This window comes from Hypomesus nipponensis, chromosome 21 (assembly GCF_054491055.1).
Source record: "Hypomesus nipponensis isolate SF chromosome 21, ASM5449105v1, whole genome shotgun sequence".
Taxonomy (NCBI): domain Eukaryota; kingdom Metazoa; phylum Chordata; class Actinopteri; order Osmeriformes; family Osmeridae; genus Hypomesus; species Hypomesus nipponensis.
The window spans coordinates 14955329-14976698 of NC_140381.1; the positions used below are offsets into that span (position 1 = coordinate 14955329).

Sequence of the window (21370 nt, forward strand, 5' to 3'; positions counted from 1 at the left end):
GTATATAAATAAGTACACTGCTAGTATACTTTAAGTAACATGATAATAGTATACTTTTTATACTATTTTTTGTAGGTCCAATCAGCGAACAGAGGGAGTGGCTGAGAACGATGACGTTAATGTCGTGCACTAGTTTGAGTAGTTCAGTAATGGCGGCGGAGAAAGATGCGAGCGAAACTATTCTACGGTTGTGGCAGCAACGCTGCCGAATATCCATAGGTTAAAGCCAGAGCAAGAACATTCTTTGCTGAGTTTTGTTGGTGGCCATGATGTTGTGGCCCTCTTACCCACGGGGTTCGGGAAAAGTTTGATTTTCCAGCTACGGCAGCTAGTTCCGTTACAGTAGTGGTGAAGGAGTTGGCTAAGGCAAACGCTTGCGTTGGTTATGGCAAATCAGAGTGGCTCTGGGCGGATCCAATAGTTTTAAACTTCAACAGAGGACCCGCCTTCAAGGAAGTTAACATTTGTCAATGGAAAGATCCCAGACCCTCTGTTCAAATGCAATGTACGAGGGTCTGGTTAGGACCAGGCTAGCCCATTACATACCTGGGGAGTGAATTTCACCGATACACATCGGTTACATTCACCCTTCTGAAACTCAGTCCGGCAGTTAGCTGGCGCTAAGCTTGTGAGATCCGGGTCACGGCACCAATGTAACGGGTATGCAACGGACGTGGCCTTGCTCCGCCAGGGCCATCGTTCGCTGCCATCGAGAGTTGAACCTGCCACCTCTGGACTGCCAAGCGCAACCACTACCAGCTACGCCAAAGAAAAGCTAGCTATTCGTTGACGCGGGTGGCCCATTACATACCTGAGGAGTGAGTTTCACCGATTCACATCGGTTACACATCCATATATCCTTCTTTGCACACACAAGGTTTCTTACATCTCTGTTCAGCATGTTGCTGACTCAATGACTGACAACAGGATATTGTAATTTACTGACAGCTGAAATGATACACTATTATTTACATCTCCTTGACAACCTTTGTGAAGCACAGAGACGGACTCCAAGAGAGAAGGTAAGCCGAAGGGTTTTTAATAGCACCTTTTAGTACAAAACAAGAGCATTAACAAAACAGAGTTATGTCGGTATGTAGTGATGGGCTGCTCGGTACTAAGGTGTCGATACTGTCCCGACACATTCAACACTCACTGCATCGGAACGTTTCGAGACGGGTTTTTAAAACACTTTCGGTCACGTGTCAAAGTGTTTCGAAACGTTTTGTGACGTAATCTTGAACAAAACCTGTCACGTACTTGCCAAAAGACTGACGTGTCGGGTTATAAAATGAGGCGGCAAAGCCACAAAGGTTTTGAATGCGTGAGACTATGGTATTGCGTGAAATTAGTGCCAGGAGATGGAGCTCTGTAAAAAATTATGTGTACTTGTAGAGATTTGTAAGTAAAATATAGACAAGTGAGATTTGTGAGTTTGAGACAGTTTGAGACAATTAGAGACGGTTACAGAACGTTATATATGAATATTTAACAACTGTACACTGAGTTTATCGTCTCAAATAGTAGTATTTGCATTGTTCGATGAAAGCCATCGCTCCCGTATTCGAAACCACGCCATCTGCATTGCAGACTGGCAATAATTCTGTTCAACCACAACGATCCTTAATTTCAAGATGTGGGATTAGCTCAAAGACTGTTAGTTATGCCATATTCGTAGTTGCCAGTAGATGTCACTGTTGAGTAAAGGTTTCGAGCGTTTCAAAGGCCCCGACTCCAATGTTTCACTTGTCTCGGTGTTTCGAAAAGCCTCGATTTGCCCATATCGGCATGTTTCTTCGTCCTCTGTGTCTTTCTCTAGCCCTCCTGGCTCATGTGTCTCTTCTCTCCTACGGCGAGTCTGTGTAGCACAAAAACCATGTCAACCTCCATATCACCCCTTTTTGTCCCCTTTTGTACTCACCAGGGGTCTCATTTATAAAACTGTGCGTAGGATTCTTACAAAAAGTGTACGTACGCCCAAAAGCCTAAAATGGCGTACGCACACAAAAATTCAGATTTATAAAACCGTGCATACGCACACCTGTACGCAATGTTCCCTTTATAAATCACAGATTACCCACAAGTGTGCGTACGTGAATCAGCATTGTACCCCGCCCTGAACACGCCCATTTTTAGCGTCAACTGTGCCAGTGATACTGCGAGTCGAGATACAATTTGAAAACAAAAGCGTTTTGTTGTGAACAGTAATCTATTAAAGTCTGGACTGATAACGAGGACATAGTGTAGCGATTGAACAGGAGCTTAAGGACTGTACTTCCAGTTTTTGACATATGAGGTTATTTGCACAGTATTAAAGAAATATATTTAGTTATACGCTGTGTTCTGCAGTTATCTAAAGGTAGGCTATGTGATGTTATCTTGTATTCCATGCAGTCGGGGAATCTCCCCCTCCTGAACTCCCGTAGTGGACAATCTGATGGTGAGGAAGGAATTTTTTTGAAAATTTGAGTTGGATTTTAAAAGGTGTTTATGGAACAAGAATCACTCAGTACAAGCGCAAATAACATTGCTGGATGTAATCTTCATGATAATCATGAAATTGAATTAAAAAAACGTCTTTGAGGAAAACAAAATATATAAATATTACGAGTAATGTTCTTCCCACATTCAATTTCTGCAGTCTGACTACAGTACGGTCATCTGCGACGCCAATTCCAACTGTTTTCAAAATGTGTGTAGGCCTTCGGGAGGGTCAGAGTTTGCGTGGAGGACCGCACATTCTCCCGTCATGTTTGTTTTTTATAAATCACAACCTTTGCATGGAAAGTGGCGTACGCACATTTTCAGCCCCGTTTTGTGCGTACGCTACGCAAGCTTTATAAATGAGACCCCGGGAGTGGGGTAAATGAGGAACAGGTGTGCCTCGTTGAGGCTTTGCTTCAGTAACGAGGCCAACGGGCTGCCAGGCCCACGGCTGAAGCCCCCTTGTCACATCTTATGCTGGGGACAACCTATATGATTTTTTTTATCTTATAAGATTTTCAAACTGTGAGAGACCACAAACATGAGGACAAATTAATCCTTGATTTAGACGTTTTGCTCCTACAGTGTGGTCACTCTTAACACACCTCACACCAAGGGAACATCTGATAAAATCTGCGGAACCATCAAGATAATCGGGACATATGTTACCTAGGATTGTCGGAAGGGCCGAAATTGGCCCGATTATCCTGTGGTGTGTCCCCAGCATTACATAAAGAAGAGTCAGTAGACCAGACTGTGGACAAGGGGGGACTGTGCCATCACGTAGATCTGTGCCATCATGTTACTACCTGCACAGACACTATTTGCCACTGAATATGTCTAGCTTGCATGAGCAAACCTTAGTAACACTCACCATATAAACATTAGATCACTCCAATTCTAGACACTTTCTTTCCTAGCAAATTGCTCTTGTATTGGTTGTAATTTCACCTGAATGTATGTTGTTGTACTACAATTATACACCACCAGCATATGTTTTATCTGTATTGACCTCATGATGCCTTGACATGATGAAATAACTCAGAAGAGCTAGTTTAACCCCATGTCTGTAGTGGTGTGTTCTTGTGTTTTTGGCTCAGATAGCTCGTCTCTTTTGGCTTCCTTCGAGGGAAGATGCAGCCTCAAACATTTTCTCAGACAGTGACTGCCACAGTTTAGCAGCAGTACTCACATCTCTCTCAAACAACAAAGTCTTCAACACATCTCTATTTTGCTTGCTCCCAATGTCCCTACTTTCTACTGTGTTCCACTTGTTCTGTCTCTGAGTAATCAAGTACAATTATGAGATTAGTTTCTATTGAGTGGCAATTAAGTGTCAGTCCAGCACAGTAAGTGGTTTCCACAAATACGAGTAGAATTGCATCAGCAACGTTTTGCTGTGCTTCAAGTAATTTGATGTGTAGCAAACCTTGTTAGCCATAGAATTTCATGGGTGGGTCATGGATATAAGATATTTTGGCCGTACGAAAGAAGTAAATCAACAAGCTGACTGAGGAAAAACACCTGTGTCTCATGACATTTCTTTTAGCTTAATTTTTGGGCAATATGAGAATCGTCTTAAAATGTTTGTGTATTGTTATATTTCTCAAATCAATGTGAGGAAGTTTATGAAGATCTTTATTCATTTATAACTGACATACTGATGCAAAATTCCTAACCATTACTATGTTTATAATTCCAACCTTATAAGCACCCAACAACACTGACAGCATGCTCCTACCTCACAATCATGCCATGAGTTATTTGGATTAATACTAATATTAGAAACTGGAACACACTGGGAATTTTGCTGAACAGGCTTTACTCTAAGCTTTACAATTCGTAACACAGGATGCGTTGATATTGACAGTCATCGTGATATTTATCTATGACAACAGATACAGTACCTCTTACACCCACACACAAACCCTGCTGAAAACTTGCACGTTGACATTGGCCAGACCAATATGAGGACAGTCCAGTCAAGAAATGGTCTGCCCACCCTTTAACTCCCTCCAGGTAGTCTTGCGTGACCACAGCCGCACAGTGTGAGAAATGGCATTTCAAAAAGGGTGTCCGGGATTTGTATCTGAATAAATCGGGTTGAATATTGACAATAGCAGCCTAAAACTGCTTTGCTCCACAGGAAACTTTTCCACTGTGGTTGTAAATTAAGATACTGTTACAGAACTGGTTCACAATTATGCACAATAAACCTACTCAGACGTTGTCATCCATCCAATCTGTCTCATACCTTAAAGATGTATCCGTTTAGATGTCTCAAAAACTTGTGTTGGTTTCACGCATCCAAATGCACAAACACACACACGTCTGCTTTCTCTAGCGTTCACACACACATGCACACACACACACACACACACAAAAAACACATTACACATTGAGGAAGATGGATTTAGTTAAATGTCTTATCAAGGAAAATAAACTGTGTTGTAAATGTGGCAAGGAGTTAATGTTGCTGGTTTTCATAGAAAGTATATAGTATAGTATATATATATATACTATCGGAAAGGGTTTCCTAGAGGTCATTTCCAATATAGGTCCAGTTCCTTTCTTTTATTAGGTGTCTTTTGTGCCACCATGCCAAAAAAAAATGCCCTAAAGCCAATGTTTCTCATCAAACTCCTAGATTTCTTATCAGACATCAGATGTTATTTTCACCTTTTTCATTGGCTATTGAAATGTTCTTGCATGAAAGTTAAGCCCACAAATTGAACTGTTCTTGAATTGAGTCAACCAGAAAAAAAAAGAGAGTAATCTTGAATTAAACCCGAGAGTGGGATGGCTTCCACTCAGTGACTGCTTCTCTTCACTCACTCTCGGCCAAGTGTAGGCAGGCAGAAGTCTCATTAATTCCTAACTAATCCCCAGCTCGGATCTGGTCTATGTCAGAAGCGGTTCGAGCCGCACCAAGCCTTATCTTTAACGCTGTCACAAGAGTGTTACTCTTCAACTGTCAAGTGTGCCGACAGTCCATACAAATTCTCATCCCTAACTTTGCTTTTCTAAGATGATGATCAAGATTCCAAAGTTTCACACGTATTTGAAATGTGAAGCACGTCTGCTGCGTATATTTTGAGCAAATTATGCATTTTGGATAACGTGCACATGCAAGTTCTCTCATTCTCTCTCTCTCTCTCTCTCTCTCTCTCTCTCTCTCTCTCTCTCTCATACACGCATGGCCCAGTCTAAGGTACATTCTAATACCGCCCCCTATTGGTCAAAAGCACTAAAAGATTAAAAACAGGTTGAATAAAAACATTTTGGTACATCAATATGCGTGATGATAGGGTTTATTATTAAGTCCGTACTTCCCAAAACACACAATTTTTACTTATTCTTTCTGTAACTTTATGCACGCAAAAATGACTAATGTTCTTCCTTTAGGCGTCTAACATATTGCCTATAAAATATTCGAATGGTTACATTCACGTTGCTTCATATATCACTAATACATTTATAGTGTAAACACCTGAAGATAGAATCCGCTAAAGCCCTGTCATACCATCCTATCAATCTAAATATTACAGACTAGTTAATGTACAGGCGCGTTCAACTCAACTAAAGGTCCCTAACATGGTAGATGCAGAGCCTGTTTAAGGAGAGCCTTGCCACTCCCTATTCAGCCCCATTGTAACGAATTTTGTTGCAGTTCCACCAGAGTTCCACTGGGAGTAATCTCGATCGAGTGCAAAATGATTGACAGTCTATGGAGCTCAATGGCTAAATGTGTCTCTTTCGCCTGATTGTCGTTGAGAAATATCAGATTTGATTGCAGTTTCTGCATGTTCAACATAGATTATAGGTCGGAAGTTGAATGAACGAGTACTTATGTATTTTCGATTTCTTACAGGGTAAGTCGTTGTTGCCGAGTTGACTGTATAAAGATGGCCGCCATGTGCGGACGTTCTCGACGCCGTAAGACATCTAGTATTTATATAAATCTATGGTTCTCCCTATATTAGACATTCTCTGGTAGATGCACGAGTATCTTCATATTTTTGAAGGTGAGGTTGTTATGAGTCTATACTAACTGTCATTCTATTCACATACCTAATTGAACGTCCACGAATGTTGTCCGAAGCAATATCTAGCTACATTAAAAGCTAAGTTACTTACTACTTAGTAAGTAGCTATGCAGCAAACTGGCGAGCGATGCAGCTAGCTACTTGATAGCAAACAACTTTTATGCAACTGTACTTAGTTAGACAAGGACAGCCATGAATGATTGTAGTCAGTAGTCAATACGTTGAGACTTTGCTTAGTTAACATTATTCAATCTCGTGGGTTATTTGGACGTGTAAGTAGTAAATCCGACTTCTCACATGTGCTGTAGAATGGCAATAGTGATAGTATGGTCAGCTACTGCTATGCTATCTAACATTATAACATGTAGGAATGAGCTGCCTATTCTTACCTATGACAAACTTAAGCTCCATTTCTGAATGGCTTTTTCTTCAGGCTAATGTGTAACTTGTTACACAAAAAACCTGTGTAACCTAGTTTAGGATTTGCTTGTTTTGATGGAGTTATATCTAATGCTTGAATCTGTTACTGATACTTATTCTTCCTTTCCAGCCAAATGTTTTAGTCATGGGTGTACGAGAAATCTGGAACAGTTACAAAGTCCTGATTGTAATGGGCACAAGCCTTGGACTCATACACTGGGGTTGGTACACTGTCAAGTCTAACCCTTTGCTTCGAAAGGACAAAGACAATTATACTCCTGAGCCAGGCATAGTGGCTTTTGTTTCCCCACTACCAATTCCTTCAAAGACAAAGTAGTTTGTGGACGAAAGAGGTATGTATGTTCCTTCACGTTTAACTAATAGGGTTTAAGATTTTGCAATTTAGTGTACTTTTTTCATTGTGGTTGGTTGTCCTGTTAAGACATGTTGATGGTGTTGCCTACATAATTTCTGCAAAATTTAATCGAAGCAGACATAGCAATCTCTTAATAGTAGGTTTGCAAAGGGGCGGAAAGCTATGATCATTTTAATACCAAGTTTATTTGTATACAGTAGACTAAAGTTTTTCAGCAGTGAGAGGATGTCTGTATGTCCACACATAAGTACACCATCACCTCGATTATTCGCGGCCTTCAGGGTCCATCAACAAGCGCGAGTTGGGCAACTACTACTCACAAAATGTCAAAGTCAAAAATGTCATTTTTAAAAGTTGTATTATGAATGTTTGCATGCATGTCTGCTTATGACAAGGTAAATACAGTTAAATTACCCCAACATTTCCAGTTAATTCCCGTTTATTCCTATATATTCCCGTGGAAAGTTTCCAACTTTGAATATTCCCGGAATTTTGCAACCCTACTTAATAGTACTTAATAGTAATTTGGTGTTTCTGATTTCTGTTTCCTCCTCAAGGAAGTTCAACATCAAAACAATTTAGTTGACGAAACAATGAAGACTCAGACCTGGTTGAGGAAGAACTGGCTGTGGGTGGCAGGAGGGGCGTTTCTAAGCATCCATCTAGGAACGTGGCTCATGCAGAGGGCTATGAGAAGTGCCGTTCGCTCTGAAATGGCAGTGAAAGATAAGGCTGATAATGAGTGACTGTGAAGGGAACCTGTTGTGTCAGTGGACATCTGTTTCATGTGTTAATACTAGGGGTATTTATATCAGGGATTATTTTGGGAAATAGGAGAAACTAATTAAGTGGACTTTTTTGTTGTGTTGCTTGTGTTCCTCAGCTTCAATTAAAGGGATGGTACTTTAAGTCAATTATCGGGTTTATTTACATAACGGTGTGCTCTTAACATAAGCTGTGTGTATGTGTATAAAGTGGCTTCATAATGTAATCAGACCCCTTCACTTTTAGCACATTTTATTGTGTAGCTAAACCTACACTCAATTACCTGTAATGACAAAGTGAAAATATGTTCTTAAAAAAATAAATACAATCTAAGATTAAAATGTCTCATGTACATGAGTATTCAGAGCCTTTGCTCTGGCACGACAAATTGTGGTCAGGTGCATCCTCATTCTTACTCCATTTGTTTTATTTTGTATGAAAACGTTTGCAATATATGAATCTGATAAGTGATAGTCATAATTTCGTTAATGTCGTTCAGTCATAATTTAGCTATTCACTGTTCTATTTACGGCCAGATAAATAATTAACAGAAGCCACAGCCATTGTTAAGATGCATTCATTGATAATGGGCCTCATTCACAAACAGTCCGTAAGTACATTTGTGCGTAAACCATGCATACAAATGTTTTATGCACAAATCCATGTTCTATCAATTCTTTTCTTATCTGAGAATGTTTGTAGTCTGCAAACAAATGTAGAACTCAGACCACTCAAACACAGAAATAATGAAGGCCCAGTTGTCTTAAATATGAACACCTTTTAACTAAATGCATAGCATATTAAAACTGCAAAAAAAGTAAAACGGCTTTAATGGACAATATTTTAAACTGTTAATTTACTAATGCATTTCCCAAAAGTATTACATAAACTTGGAATTGACACCCTTTTATCCTCATGAATTATTAATTTGTCTTGATTAATATTTTAATCTATAAAACTGACCAAGTTTATGAGAATGTCAACATGCAAGTTGACAGTTTTGTTTTTAATGACTTGGCCCATAATTTCTTTCAATTATTTTGATTTTGTTGCAATTTTTCACTGTTCCAACCATTTCACCGCTTTCTCCATGATACAACTTTAGGCAAATGTATTTCCATATGGAGAAATGGAGGCGTGGCAGGATGACAATATAAAAATAACATGCATGCACGCACCTGTCAATTTAGAATAATTCTGGGTAATTAATACAATTGGTCTGTGCCCATGTATCATTATGCCAAGGGTAATTTAGCATTTGTATTCATTTTGTGTGCAAAGAACACTTTTACAGTTGTGATAGTGAATGAGGCCCAATGTACAGTATTGTAAAGATGTAAGAGTTGCACTTCTACAAGTTTGCAGTGTAAAAGATAGGCATTAGTGCCCTCTAGTGGTGTGTTTCAGTTGCTCAACGTGCATATTGGTGCATTCCATTTGACACTCAAGTCAGGATATCCAACCTCCAAGTTCAAGTCTTTTACTGTCAGATACACAGAACAACACAAGGTCAGAGACTGGACACAAAATTTATTGGACAAGACAACACAAAGCAACCTGTAAGTATTCAGTTTAACATAGATTACATCTATGTTACATGTATTCTCACTTTATATATTATTTTACTATTTATACCCTTAGATCCATATCTTTATATTTTATAGGACTCCCTGTATCTTGTATATTTAGGATTCCTCCATCAGTAGGAACCCTATTGTAATTGTTGGTATTATTATTATTAGGGTTCCTCCGGTAGTTCCTCCCGGAGTTTTTCTTGATAATATTATTTAATACATTCCAAATCCCTTTCATATTTGTCTTATTTCTATCTAATAATTTACTGTAGTAATTCTGTTTAGCTATTTGTAAAATATTAGTTAATTTATTTGTATATTTTTCATATTCTCTACCTCCAATGATCTATACTTAATGAAATCTATATAATTTGTTCTTTTTTTTTACAGGCTTTTTGCAATCCATGGAGCTTCTGAGTATTTGTTTTTATGAGAGAACATTTTTAATTTTTGGTCATATAATAATTAAAAGATATTCAGAACATTTTCATCCTCTTCTTGCAATCCAATAGTTTCAATAATTTGTCTTTGAATGATTTTATTGATTCTTCTGTTCTTTTAAACTGCTGCTTAATTTTCTCCTTATTTTTCATATAGACATTGTCACAAACTGCAAAGACTGGTAGATGATCACTATTATGCAAAATTATTTATCCACTTATTTTATTGTTATCTAATATAATAGTAAATATATTATTTATTAGTGTGGCACTATTAAGTGTGATCCCGCTGGGTCTAGTGATTCTGGTAAAAGGCTCAAACTGTACATGGTATTAATGAACTCTCCAGTAAGTTTATGATTGTTTAAGTCAAGTAGATCTATATTAAAGTCACCACAGATGAAAAAGACCTTCTGAGATGTAACTGTATGTTTGCCCAAACCATTCTCTAAATATGTCAATATTAGAACCAGGAGCTCTGTATATACAACTAACAATGTTTTTAGTTTTTTCCATGTATATTTCAACTGATATACACTCAAATACATCTTTAGTCATGGTCATGTTTTATACTTAAGGTTTCTGTCCACATACACAGCTACTCCTCCACCGGTTTCCCCTCTCTGTTTATATAATTGAACTCATAACCCTCCAGGTCAAAGTCAACCCCCTTCTCAGAGCTGATCCAGGTTTCAGAGATGGTAATAATGCTAAATAGTTGTTTAAACGGGCTCAGACAGTGTTTGATGCTATTAAAGTTTGCATATAAACTTCTGCTGTTGAAGTGTATGAGAGCTTATTGTCTACTTTAACTGCCCTGTTGTATTGATCCGTTTTATAGTAGCAGCAGTTATCAACAATGTATTTGAAGAAGTTATTTTCTGGGTCTGTATCCTCTTCCATGCCCTGACATTTATAGTCCGTATAGCTGAATGTTTTCAGTGCCAGGTTATCGGCACCAACAGTCGTAGGTGTTAGTGTTATGTCCATGAATGATGAAGAAACAGTACCTGTAACTTGTGACATGGTGACAATTAGTCGTGCGTGATATCACCTGTGATCCAAATGTTCCTCAAAGAGTTCAATCGTATTTGTCCAGCTCCATGATGTCCCGAACAACCAGAACTTTCGCCTCCTCCGGTGTTCCGTTCAACTCAATGAAGACCTTAAAATTCGTGGTCCACGTAGACTGGATCTTCTTCTGCTTCCTCAGGAACCGGGCCTTCCTCGCAATGTCAGCGTTCTTCTTGGTCAGGTGCTCGTTAATGAAGACATCTGACCCTTTTAGCAACCTGCCCTGTTTTAGGATAGCAGATTTGTGTCACCGGTTACTAAATCGCATAAAAATGACTGGTTTGTCGTTGTTACTTCTTCTCGGGAGCGGGTGGCACGCTTCCATGGTGTCACAGTCCAGCCTTATTCCCTTGGACAAGAGGAAAGAGGCCACCTGTTCCTCCGTGGAGTTAATCACGCCAGGCGATGGCTCACCAGTCGGACAGAGCCCTGCCACCGCGCCGGCAAAAGAACGGGGCTTGACTCGCAATCCGGTGATGATTACATCGTTCATCCTGGTATATTATTTCAAATCTGAAATTTTTTAGACAATATGCCTATTCATAAACTCAACAGTTGATAGACGAACTATGGGTTGTGACCGAAAGAACGAGATTGCGAATACAAGCGGCAAAAATGAGCTTTCTCCGCAGGGTGTCCGGGCTTTCCCTTAGAGAGGGTGAGAAGCTCGGTCATCCGGGAGGGGCTCAGAGTAGAACCGCTGCTCCTCCGCGTCAAGAGGAGCCAGCTGAGGTGGCTCGGGCATCTGATTAGGATGCCTCCTGGACGCCTCCCTGGTGAGGTGTTCTGGGCACGTCCCACTGGGAAGAGGCCCCGGGGAAGACCCAGGACACGCTGGAGGGACTATGTCTCTCGGCTGGCATGGGAACGCCTCGGGATCCCCCAGGAAGAGCTGGTGGAAGTGGCCGGGGAGAGGGAAATCTGGGCCTCCCTGCTTAGGTCGCTGCCCCCGCGACCCGATCCCCGGACAAGCGGCAGATGATGGATGGATGGCATATATTGCAATATATGGAACATGAATATATAATACATGTGGTTATATATCCCAAAATATATGCAATTATGTATTCATAAATAACAACCGTAATGTATACCACTTTATATGGGAAAATGTATGGGTAATATATGTAAAGATATAGTGTCACATGTATGCTTCATATATGGTAGAATATATTCTAAATATATTTAAAATTATAAGGCAAGATATATTGTACAATGCTTGTTTACATATATGAGAACATGCCCATACAATGTACCGACATATATGGTGATATTTACATTTAGCAGACGATCTTATCCAGAGTGACTTACAGTAAGTACAGGGACACACCCCGAGGCAAGTAAGGTGAATTGCCTTGCCCAAGGAGACAGTTTCATTTTTTGCGCTTCCGGGAATCAAACCGGCAACCTTCTGATTAATAGCCTGATTCCCTAACCGCTCAGCCATCTAGAAGGTATTCTACTAAGGTTGTCAAAGGCAGTATTTCAAATGGAATCCCGATTCAAACAGTACCACCTGCTAACTGAAAATGTGCCCCCAAAAACGTAAATACCGTAAGATGAACATTTATTTAGGGGGAAATGGCTAATTCAAAAGAAGTTTGCTGGAAGCGATCATTGTCAGTATATATTTCAAATATTTTTCCATATAATTTTACCTATATTTAAAATATATTCCACAAAATATTGAACACATATCTGTACATTTATTTAATGTATATCTTTCCATATAATTAGGATTCCCCCGTCAGGAATAGGATTTAAGGTGACTTCCCCCTGAAGTACCCTGCAAAGTTTCACCTTAGTATGTGAAATTATGACTGAATTAGAGCTGTTTGAGCTTGGACCAAATGTGACTATGATTGCCATAGGAGAAATGTCTTATTTTATTATTCAGTAACTGAAAAATGCAAAGTCTAGATCTTGAAATGGCTCAATTGGATGAGAGTTTGTGCTGGTAAATGAAGGGTTCCAGGTTCAACTCCAGACATAGGCTTTTTTTATTTTTAGAAACAAAACAGTTTCTAGTTTTCTGGGTAATCCCAGTGTAACTATCTATTATGTCAATTTTACAATATTTTGACATTTTGAAGGAGGAATTCGCCATTGCTGCTTGCAGCTATATTTTTTTTTACATATAATTCAAATATATTCTACCATATATTAAACATACATGTGATACTATATCTTTACATATATTACCAACACATTTTCCCATATAAATTGGAATACATTATGGTGGTATTTATAGATATAAAATTGCATATATTTTGGGATATATAAACACATATATTATATATTCATGTTGCAATATATGGAAAACGGCAATCATTGCTGTATTCTGCAATATATTGCAATATATTACATGAATATATATAATAGTTTATGTTAAACTCCTCAAAAAAAGTTTGGAAACGTTATTTCGGTCGATTATTCCTCCCCTTCAATAATACCAATTGGTATTGTATTTTATATTGTTGGAAAGCCTGATTAGACACCTGTACAACGAGGTACAAATTGTAAGGATTGTGCATTCATGCATGAGCAACACAGCTAACCGTGTGGGTACAATATTTTTCTGTTGGTATTCACTCTCGTTTTGAGCTTCAAGTGGGATCAGCTTGGGCATGCTGTGTGTGCCAGAGTGACCAACCCAAACATGTTGGCCGACTTGTGACAAATCCTGGTTGAGGAATGGGATACCATCCCACAGCAGTGTGTGACCAGGCTGGTGACCAGCATGAGGAGGTGCCAAGCTGTTGTGGCTGTGTATGGATCTTCCACACGCTACTGAGGTCCTTGACAGTGAAAAATGAAAAAGCGTAAAATCCTTTATTACTGTGGGAGAGTGCACTTATCCAATCCACCAAGCAACTCAAAACGAGAGTGAACACCAACAGAAGAATATTGCAGGGGATTTTTGCACATTTTTTGGGACTGCTACCCACACGGTTAGTTGTGTTGCTCATTCCACGAATGCACGATCCTTACAAGTTGTACCTCGTTGTAAAGGTGACTAATCAGGCTTTCCAACGATATACAATACAATACCAATTGGTATTATTGAAGGGGAGGAATAATCAACCGAAATAACGTTTCCAAACTTTTTTTGAGGGGTTTATATTAGTAAGATATTTATCATCAATATATTATCCCATGTATTTCCATACAACATAAATATTAAATCCCATATATGGACATATATTGCCTGATGTATCACATTATATTTTCCAGTATACTGCAATATATTTTCCTTCCGTAAGGGTGGTTTGTGATTTCAAATGTTTAGGCATCAGACATAGGCCTATCTCAATCTAAATTATCCGAGTATAATTATCATAGCTATATACAGTAGTCTACTATTGCAAAACAAACGTAAATGTATAGGCTACATGTATATCCTCCATTTTCCCTACACAACCATTTAAAAAAGTTAGGCTACTGGGTAATGTATTGATTAATAGTAGGCTATTTATTAAAAAAAATGTCAAAAAAGTAAATTTACACGTGTTTAGAGGGTGTCTGTTTTTTAATCAACAAAGTAACTAAAGGTCTAAAAGAGGACCTCAACCTCGTTCACGTCAATCATGGCGTGTTGTTTCATTTTTATGAAGCGGTGGATGAGGGAGCTGTCAAAGTACAAGGCTTAAAGGGAACGTCCTTTCTGGAAGAAGTCACGTGGCCGTGTGCATTACTTTTGCCTTGGTGTATGATCCATGTTTTACCTCTCGAGCTGTTTAAGAATAGGGCGCACGCACAATTACCTTGACTATCTGACTTGAATTTGTAAGACTGTGTGAGCTGAAATTGTCCTTTATCGAACCGCTTTAGCCCCAGTTGACTTGTTAAGCTAATTCAAGTCTGGTTTGGGACTTTAAGTCCAATTTATTTGAGCGGTCTTTATGGAACAGGCCCCAGAATTCCCTGTTTCAAGTCAGCCGGCTGCAGCACTGCATCACTGCATGAAGTCAGTCCATGTCGAACGCACCTATATACACTTGGGGGGCGGGTTCGTTATTGACAACGCAGACACTGCGGTGGGTCACAATGACCCGAAGGTAGCACAAGGGTTAGGTAAAGTTATCGCAACACAACGGTGGGTCAAAATGACCCGAAGGTAGCACAAGGGTTAAATAGTTATTCAGCACTAGCGTTGCAACCTGCATATGCAGAAATTATTTGTTTGTTGATTTTGTGAAGGTGTGAATCATTTTGGATTCATATTTAATATAATAAAGTTCTGTGTAATGATTGATTAACAAAGGATTTATTTTGATGCTTCCCCCCCTCCCCCGCCACAAATAGCTTTCTAATCTGTGGGAAACTGCATTGATACAAGTTCAAGTTTATTATCATTTACTCATAAACAGCATTTATCAGTAATGAAATTCTTTGTGCTCAATGTCCGTTCAATTTAAAAAATAAATAAATTAAATACTGGAGAATGGAGAAAAAGGGTAGGAAAAAGAGAAAAAAATTGAAGTGCAAAAAGATTTTTCAAGGACAGTTCAGCATCCTGATGGCATGTGGGTAATAACTATCCCTGTATCTGCTGGTACGGGATCTTATACTTTTGTATCGCCTTCCAGAAGGCAGGAGGGAGAAAAGACTGTGGCAGGGATGACTAGGGTCAGAAATGATCCGCTTGGCCTTCCTCCTGCAGCACTGGCTGTAAAGGTCCTGAATGGATGGCAATGCAGTCCTTGTAATACGCTGTGCAGATTTGACCACTCTTTGTAGTGTCTTCCTGTCCTGGGCAGTGCTGTTGCCAAACCATGTTGTAATTCCACCAGTCAGTATGCTCTAAATGGTGCAGCGGTAAAAATTGGTCAGTACAGTGCAGTCCATGCCAAATTTCCGCAGTCGCCGCAGAAAAAAGAGCCTCTGTTTCGCTGTCCTTGTAACCACACCAATATGGTGTGTCCAGCTCAGATCCTCGCTGATATTGATACCAAGAAATCTGAAACTTTTTACTCTCTCCACAGCCGTGCCCCCGATGTGAATGGGTGCATGTTCTCCCTGCAGCCGCCTGTAGTCCACTATCAACTCCTCGGTTTTTGCTACATTAAGCAGCAGGCTGTTATCCTGACACCAAGATGTCATTGTTGCCACCTCTGCTCTGTAGGCAGACTCATCACTATTCTTGATGCAGCTGATAATGGTGGTGTCATCAGCAAACTTAATGATGGTATTGGAGCTGTTAGTGGTTGCACAATCATAGGTGAACAGGGAGTACAACAGTGGGCTTAACACACAACCCTGTGGGGCACCAGTGCTGAGTGTTAGACTGGTTAAGGTGATGTTACCTAGCGGTACTGCCTGTGGCCTGTCTGTCAGGAAGTTCAATATCCAGCTACACATGGAGGGACTGATGTTCAGGTCCTGTAGTTTCATGGTGAGCCTGGATGGTACTATGGTGTTAAAGGCGGAGCTGAAGTCGATGAAGAGCATCCGCACGTACGTGTTGTTCTGATCCAGGTGAGAGAGAGCAGTGTTCAAGGCCAAAGCTACAGCATCCTCTGTAGACCTGTTCGGCCTATATGCAAACTGGAGTGGGTCTAATGCAGGTGACAGGCAGGATGTAATGTGGTCTTTGACTAACCTCTCAAAGCATTTCATCACAACAGAGGTGAGTGCGACAGGGCGGTAATCATTGAGACAGCTCACTGATGGTTTCTTAGGGACTGGGATGATGGTGGCCCTCTTGAAGCTATTGGGGACGACAGACTGGGACAGGGAGAGGTTAAAGATGTCACTGAACACCTCTGCCAGTTCAGGAGCACAGGCCTTGAGAACACGGCCAGGGATGTTGTCAGGTCCTGGAGCTTTATGCACATTCACTCTCCTGAATGACTTGCACACATCAGTCACAGATACCTGGAGAGGGCAGCTGTCTTGCTCCAGCAGTACCTCTGACCTGGTGAGGGACTCAAATCGAGCATAAAAGGTGTTCAGCTCTTCTGCAAGAGAAACAGAGACCTCTGCTTGATGGCTCTTTCCTTTATAATCAGTGATAGTCTTCAACCCACTCCACATGTCTCTGGTGTTGGATCCTGTGTAATAAGACTCCACTTTCTCTCTGTACAGTCTCTTTGCCAGCTTGATGTTTTTTCTGAGTTTATATCGGGCTATTTTGTACTCACATGGGTCTCCAGAATGATAGGCTGCTGTACGGGCTTTGAGTGCTGAAGACACTTCTCCATTCACCCATGGCTTCTGGTTTGGAAAAGTTCTGACGTTCATTCGCTGTACAACGTCATCAATGCACTTACATATATATCCTAATACAAATTCAGTGTATTCATGGATGTTAACAGCGGCATCCCGAAAAATTCCCCAGTCTGTTGTTTGAAAACAGTCACATAGTGCCTCATCTGACTGCTCTGTCCAGCGCTGTATTGAGCGAATCACAGGCTTTTCACGTTTCAGCTTCTGCCTATAGCATGGTAGTAGGAGAACAGAGGAATGATCCGATTTGCCGAAGGCAGGGCGGGGGCGGGCTTTGTACGCATGACTGTACGGCGAGTAGGCGTGATCCAGGATGTTTTCACCTCGAGTTGGAAAATTAACGTGTTGGTGATACTTCGGTAAAACTTTCTTGAGGATGGCTTTGTTGAAGTCGCCTGCCACAATGAATGCAGCCTCTGGGTGTAGAGTTTCCTGCCGATCGATGATTTCATACAGTTCATCCATAGCCCGTTTGGTGTCAGCTTGGGGTGGAACGTAAACAGCGACCAAAACAACTGCAGAGAATTCCCTGGGCAGATAAAATGGTCTGCACTTGACCATTAGATGTTCGAGGTCAGGTGAGCAGCCCGACAATGTTTTTTGTGCATCCACACACCACTGGATGTTAATCAGGATACACACACCACCTCCTCTATTCTTGCCCGAATCAACTGTTCTGTCCTGCCTATGAATGGAGAGGCCACCGGGAAGGATGGCAGAGTCTGAAATTGAGGGGTCCAGCCATGTCTTCGTAAATACAAATGCATTGCAGTCCTTAATATCCCGTTGAAATGCCAACCTGGCTCTTAATTCATCCAGTTTGTTGTCAAGTGACTGGACGTTAGCAAGTAGGATACTAGGAAGTGGAGGACGGTGCTGTTGTTTCCTTAATTTCACCAGCATCCAATTCATACTACATCGAAGTCGATATCCCCACACCAAATATGGGACACCTTGGACTGTAGGGGGCGCCACAGGCCACGCCCTAAAGTCCGATATTCAAAGTGATGGTATTTCCACCTTATAACTTAAATTCTTCTGAAACTTGGTGTACATGCCTCATTTTTCATAAGGAACAAAAAAGCCTCAAGGACCCATAAGCTCCACCATGATGGATTTTCCTGTACAGTGATAGTTAGGGAACACCTTTAAAATCGATATCCTCTTACAAAAAACGATCAAATTGACTTGAAAATTTGTACAGATATGTTCATTGACGTATGTAAAAATGTTACTTAAGACAGTTGAATCAAATACAAATGTCATTTTGAATTATGGTTTTTGCAAACCTAATACGCTTTAAACCTTGTTCTACCTTTGGGTCATTGTGACCCACCGTCATATTGTGATACCTTTACCTAAAAGTATTATTTTTTTATTAACCCTGCCACCGCCGTGTCGGTGCAACTCTTCCTAATACAAAAACGTCGATACGTAGGGGTGGGGTATATAACGTAATATCAAGTTAAAACTAGGAGGAACCCTTGCGCAGTCCTCGGGTTGTCGTGACCCACCGTTGTGTTGCGACAACTCTACCTAATGCGAAACTAAAGTGAAGCATTTTCTTTTAACCCTTGTGCTACCTTCGGGTTGTTGTGACCCACCGCAGTGTCTGTGTTGTCAATTAAGAACCAGCCCCCCGCCCCCTAAGTGTATATATCACGTTATATCACTAGTTAACACCAGGTAGAGCTGTCTCTGGGTCGTTTTGACCAAGCGCAGTGTCTGTGTTGTCAATTATGAACCCGCCAATTACGGCGGTTGAATTAGGAAGGCATCATTGGGCTCTTTCAACTTGACGAGGTTGGATCCACGCCTCCAACATCTCTGATACACATCTCCCCTGAGTCTAATGACGCCTTTACGATTCGACGATCAGCAATCTGCAATTGATCTGCAATTGATAAACTCGCCCGGGGCGCCCAATGTGCTAGGATCGGCACTGCTCTAAACATAATTTCGTTGTTTTTTTTTTTCGTTAAATATTGAATTGAATTACAACAAGGTACAACTTGTAAGGATTGTGCATTTGTGGAATGGGCAACACAGCTAACCGTGTGGGTAGCGGCCCAATTTGTTTTGGCAAAATCCCCTGCAATATTCTTCTATTGGTATTCACTCTCGTTTTGAGTTGTTTGATGGATTGGATGATTGCACTCTACCACAGTAATAAGGAAAAAACAACACATATCGGCCATTTTTACACTTGATTCATTTTACACTGTCAGGGACCTCAGAAGCGTGTGGAAGATCCATACGCAGCCACAACAGCTTGGCACCTCCTCCTCTTGCTGGTCACCAGTCTGGTCACACACTGCTGTGGGATTCCATTCCTCAACAAGGATTTGTCTTAAGTCAGCCAACATGTTTGCGTTTGTCACTCTGGCACGTACAGCACGCCCAAGCAGGGGCCCGTTCTCCGTACGTCGCTTATTACATCCAAGATCAAATGACACATCCAAGACAACTTCATTTTACTAATCCTGATCTGGCTAATTCTGTTCTTTGAACACCGATGTTGTTTATAATTAGTATAGCTGGATTGAGTTCTGCGTTGGTCTAAAAGGGGGTATGTATCCATAGTAGAAACCTTGATCAGCAACGCTGCTATTGGCTGCCCACATAAGCCTATGGCTGCTCACCGTGGCCAAAGAGAGCGCCCTGTTTTTCCGCAACAGAGCCAACAAAGCAACAGCTTGATTGAAGGTTACTCCAAATTTGAAGATTTAATCAGAACGCCAGGGAACACCTCAAAGTCAGCAAAATCCAAGAAAGATCAGGCTGGCAAACAGTAGCAGAAAAAATTAAATGTATAGTGGCGATTTAGCAGTTATTACTCCGGGAGTCAGGTGGCTGAGCGGTTAGGGAATCGGGCTAGTAATCTGAAGGTTGCCAGTTCGATTCTCGGCTGTGCCAAATGACGTTGTGTCCTTGGGCAAGGCACATCACCCTACTTGCCTCGGGGAAATGTCCCTGCCAAATGACTAAATGTAATGTAAATGTATTACGGTAAGCTAGGCCTATGTTTTTTTTCATATTTTCATTTATCATCTTATATAATGTGGTTTCAACAAATGTATGATGTAAATGACACCCTCACAAAAAACGATATGCTATCCGCTCCAAAAGTATAGGGTAGCATATTGCGCTGTGCTTAAGGAGCCTATCTATCACGCAATGAGCAATTAATTCGGTTTCATGTTAAATTCTGCTGATTATTCTTGCACCTTCTGCAACAGGTTCCTGTAGTAAACAAGACATGTCTGTGACAGACTTTCTGCATCACCTCTGCTTGTAAAGCCTCAATCTAATTGTGTTTACATAAAATAAACCTGCTCCCGAGCAGGTTTAAGCTTACAGACATGTTGCTATGACAGCAAGTCCGGGATGAGCTTCGAAGAACTGAACAATCCAAGATAATCGCAAATTGTCAACAATCAAATCCAGTTAAGTGAGTTAGCGACATACAGAGAACGGGCCCCAGGACTGAGCTCCCGTCCGAGCTGCTGACGACGAAGAGGCGACGGGTTTGTCTTCCCTCCCACCACTACTCTGGTTTCCTACCTCGCCAAGAAAAACAAAATGCTGAAATCAGTGACATAAATGACGGCAAACCGACCATCGTCCTAGACTATAACCGCAACAAAGGAGGTGTTGACAATCTGGACAAGGTCATCACGGCCTACAGCTGTAAAAGGAAGATGGCCCGCTGGCCCCTTGTCTTCTTCAAAAACATCGTTGACATCTCCTACAACGCCTTTGTGATATAGAGAGAAGTCAACGCCAACTGGATGCAATGCAACAAGTGCAACAAGAGGAGGTTTTTCCTCAAGCAGCTCGGAAGGGCCATTGTGACTCCGCTGATCGAAAGAAGATGATGTCTGCCCCGCATGGAAGCTGCTGCTGCGGTTTTGAAAGCCTCCTGCAGCCTCCTCATTGGCAGGACCGACCTCGCCGGTCCCT

The 21370-nt window shown here is 40.9% G+C and overlaps 2 protein-coding genes across 5 annotated transcripts; both read left to right on the top strand.

Annotated features, from left to right (window-relative positions):
* The first annotated feature begins 6151 nt into the window (after positions 1-6151).
* On the top strand, positions 6152-8080 carry LOC146238130 (uncharacterized). Of its 4 annotated transcripts, XM_084685408.1 has the most exons (4): positions 6152-6356; positions 6468-6509; positions 7081-7303; positions 7884-8080. In XM_084685408.1, the coding sequence occupies exon 3, from the start codon at positions 7096-7098 to the stop codon at positions 7285-7287; it is 192 nt and encodes a 63-aa protein (XP_084541534.1). In that variant the 5' UTR covers positions 6152-6356; positions 6468-6509; positions 7081-7095; the 3' UTR covers positions 7288-7303; positions 7884-8080. The 4 variants fall into 4 exon arrangements, with proteins under 4 accessions (XP_084541534.1, XP_084541535.1, XP_084541533.1 ...); XM_084685409.1 differs by lacking the exon at positions 6468-6509; XM_084685407.1 differs by lacking the exon at positions 6152-6356 and having other exon boundaries at positions 6363-6509.
* On the top strand, positions 7920-8432 carry LOC146238131 (uncharacterized). Its single transcript, XM_084685411.1, has one exon. It carries the CDS (start codon positions 7920-7922, stop codon positions 8070-8072), a length of 153 nt encoding a protein of 50 aa, XP_084541537.1. The 3' UTR covers positions 8073-8432.
* Positions 8433-21370: the final 12938 nt, after the last annotated feature.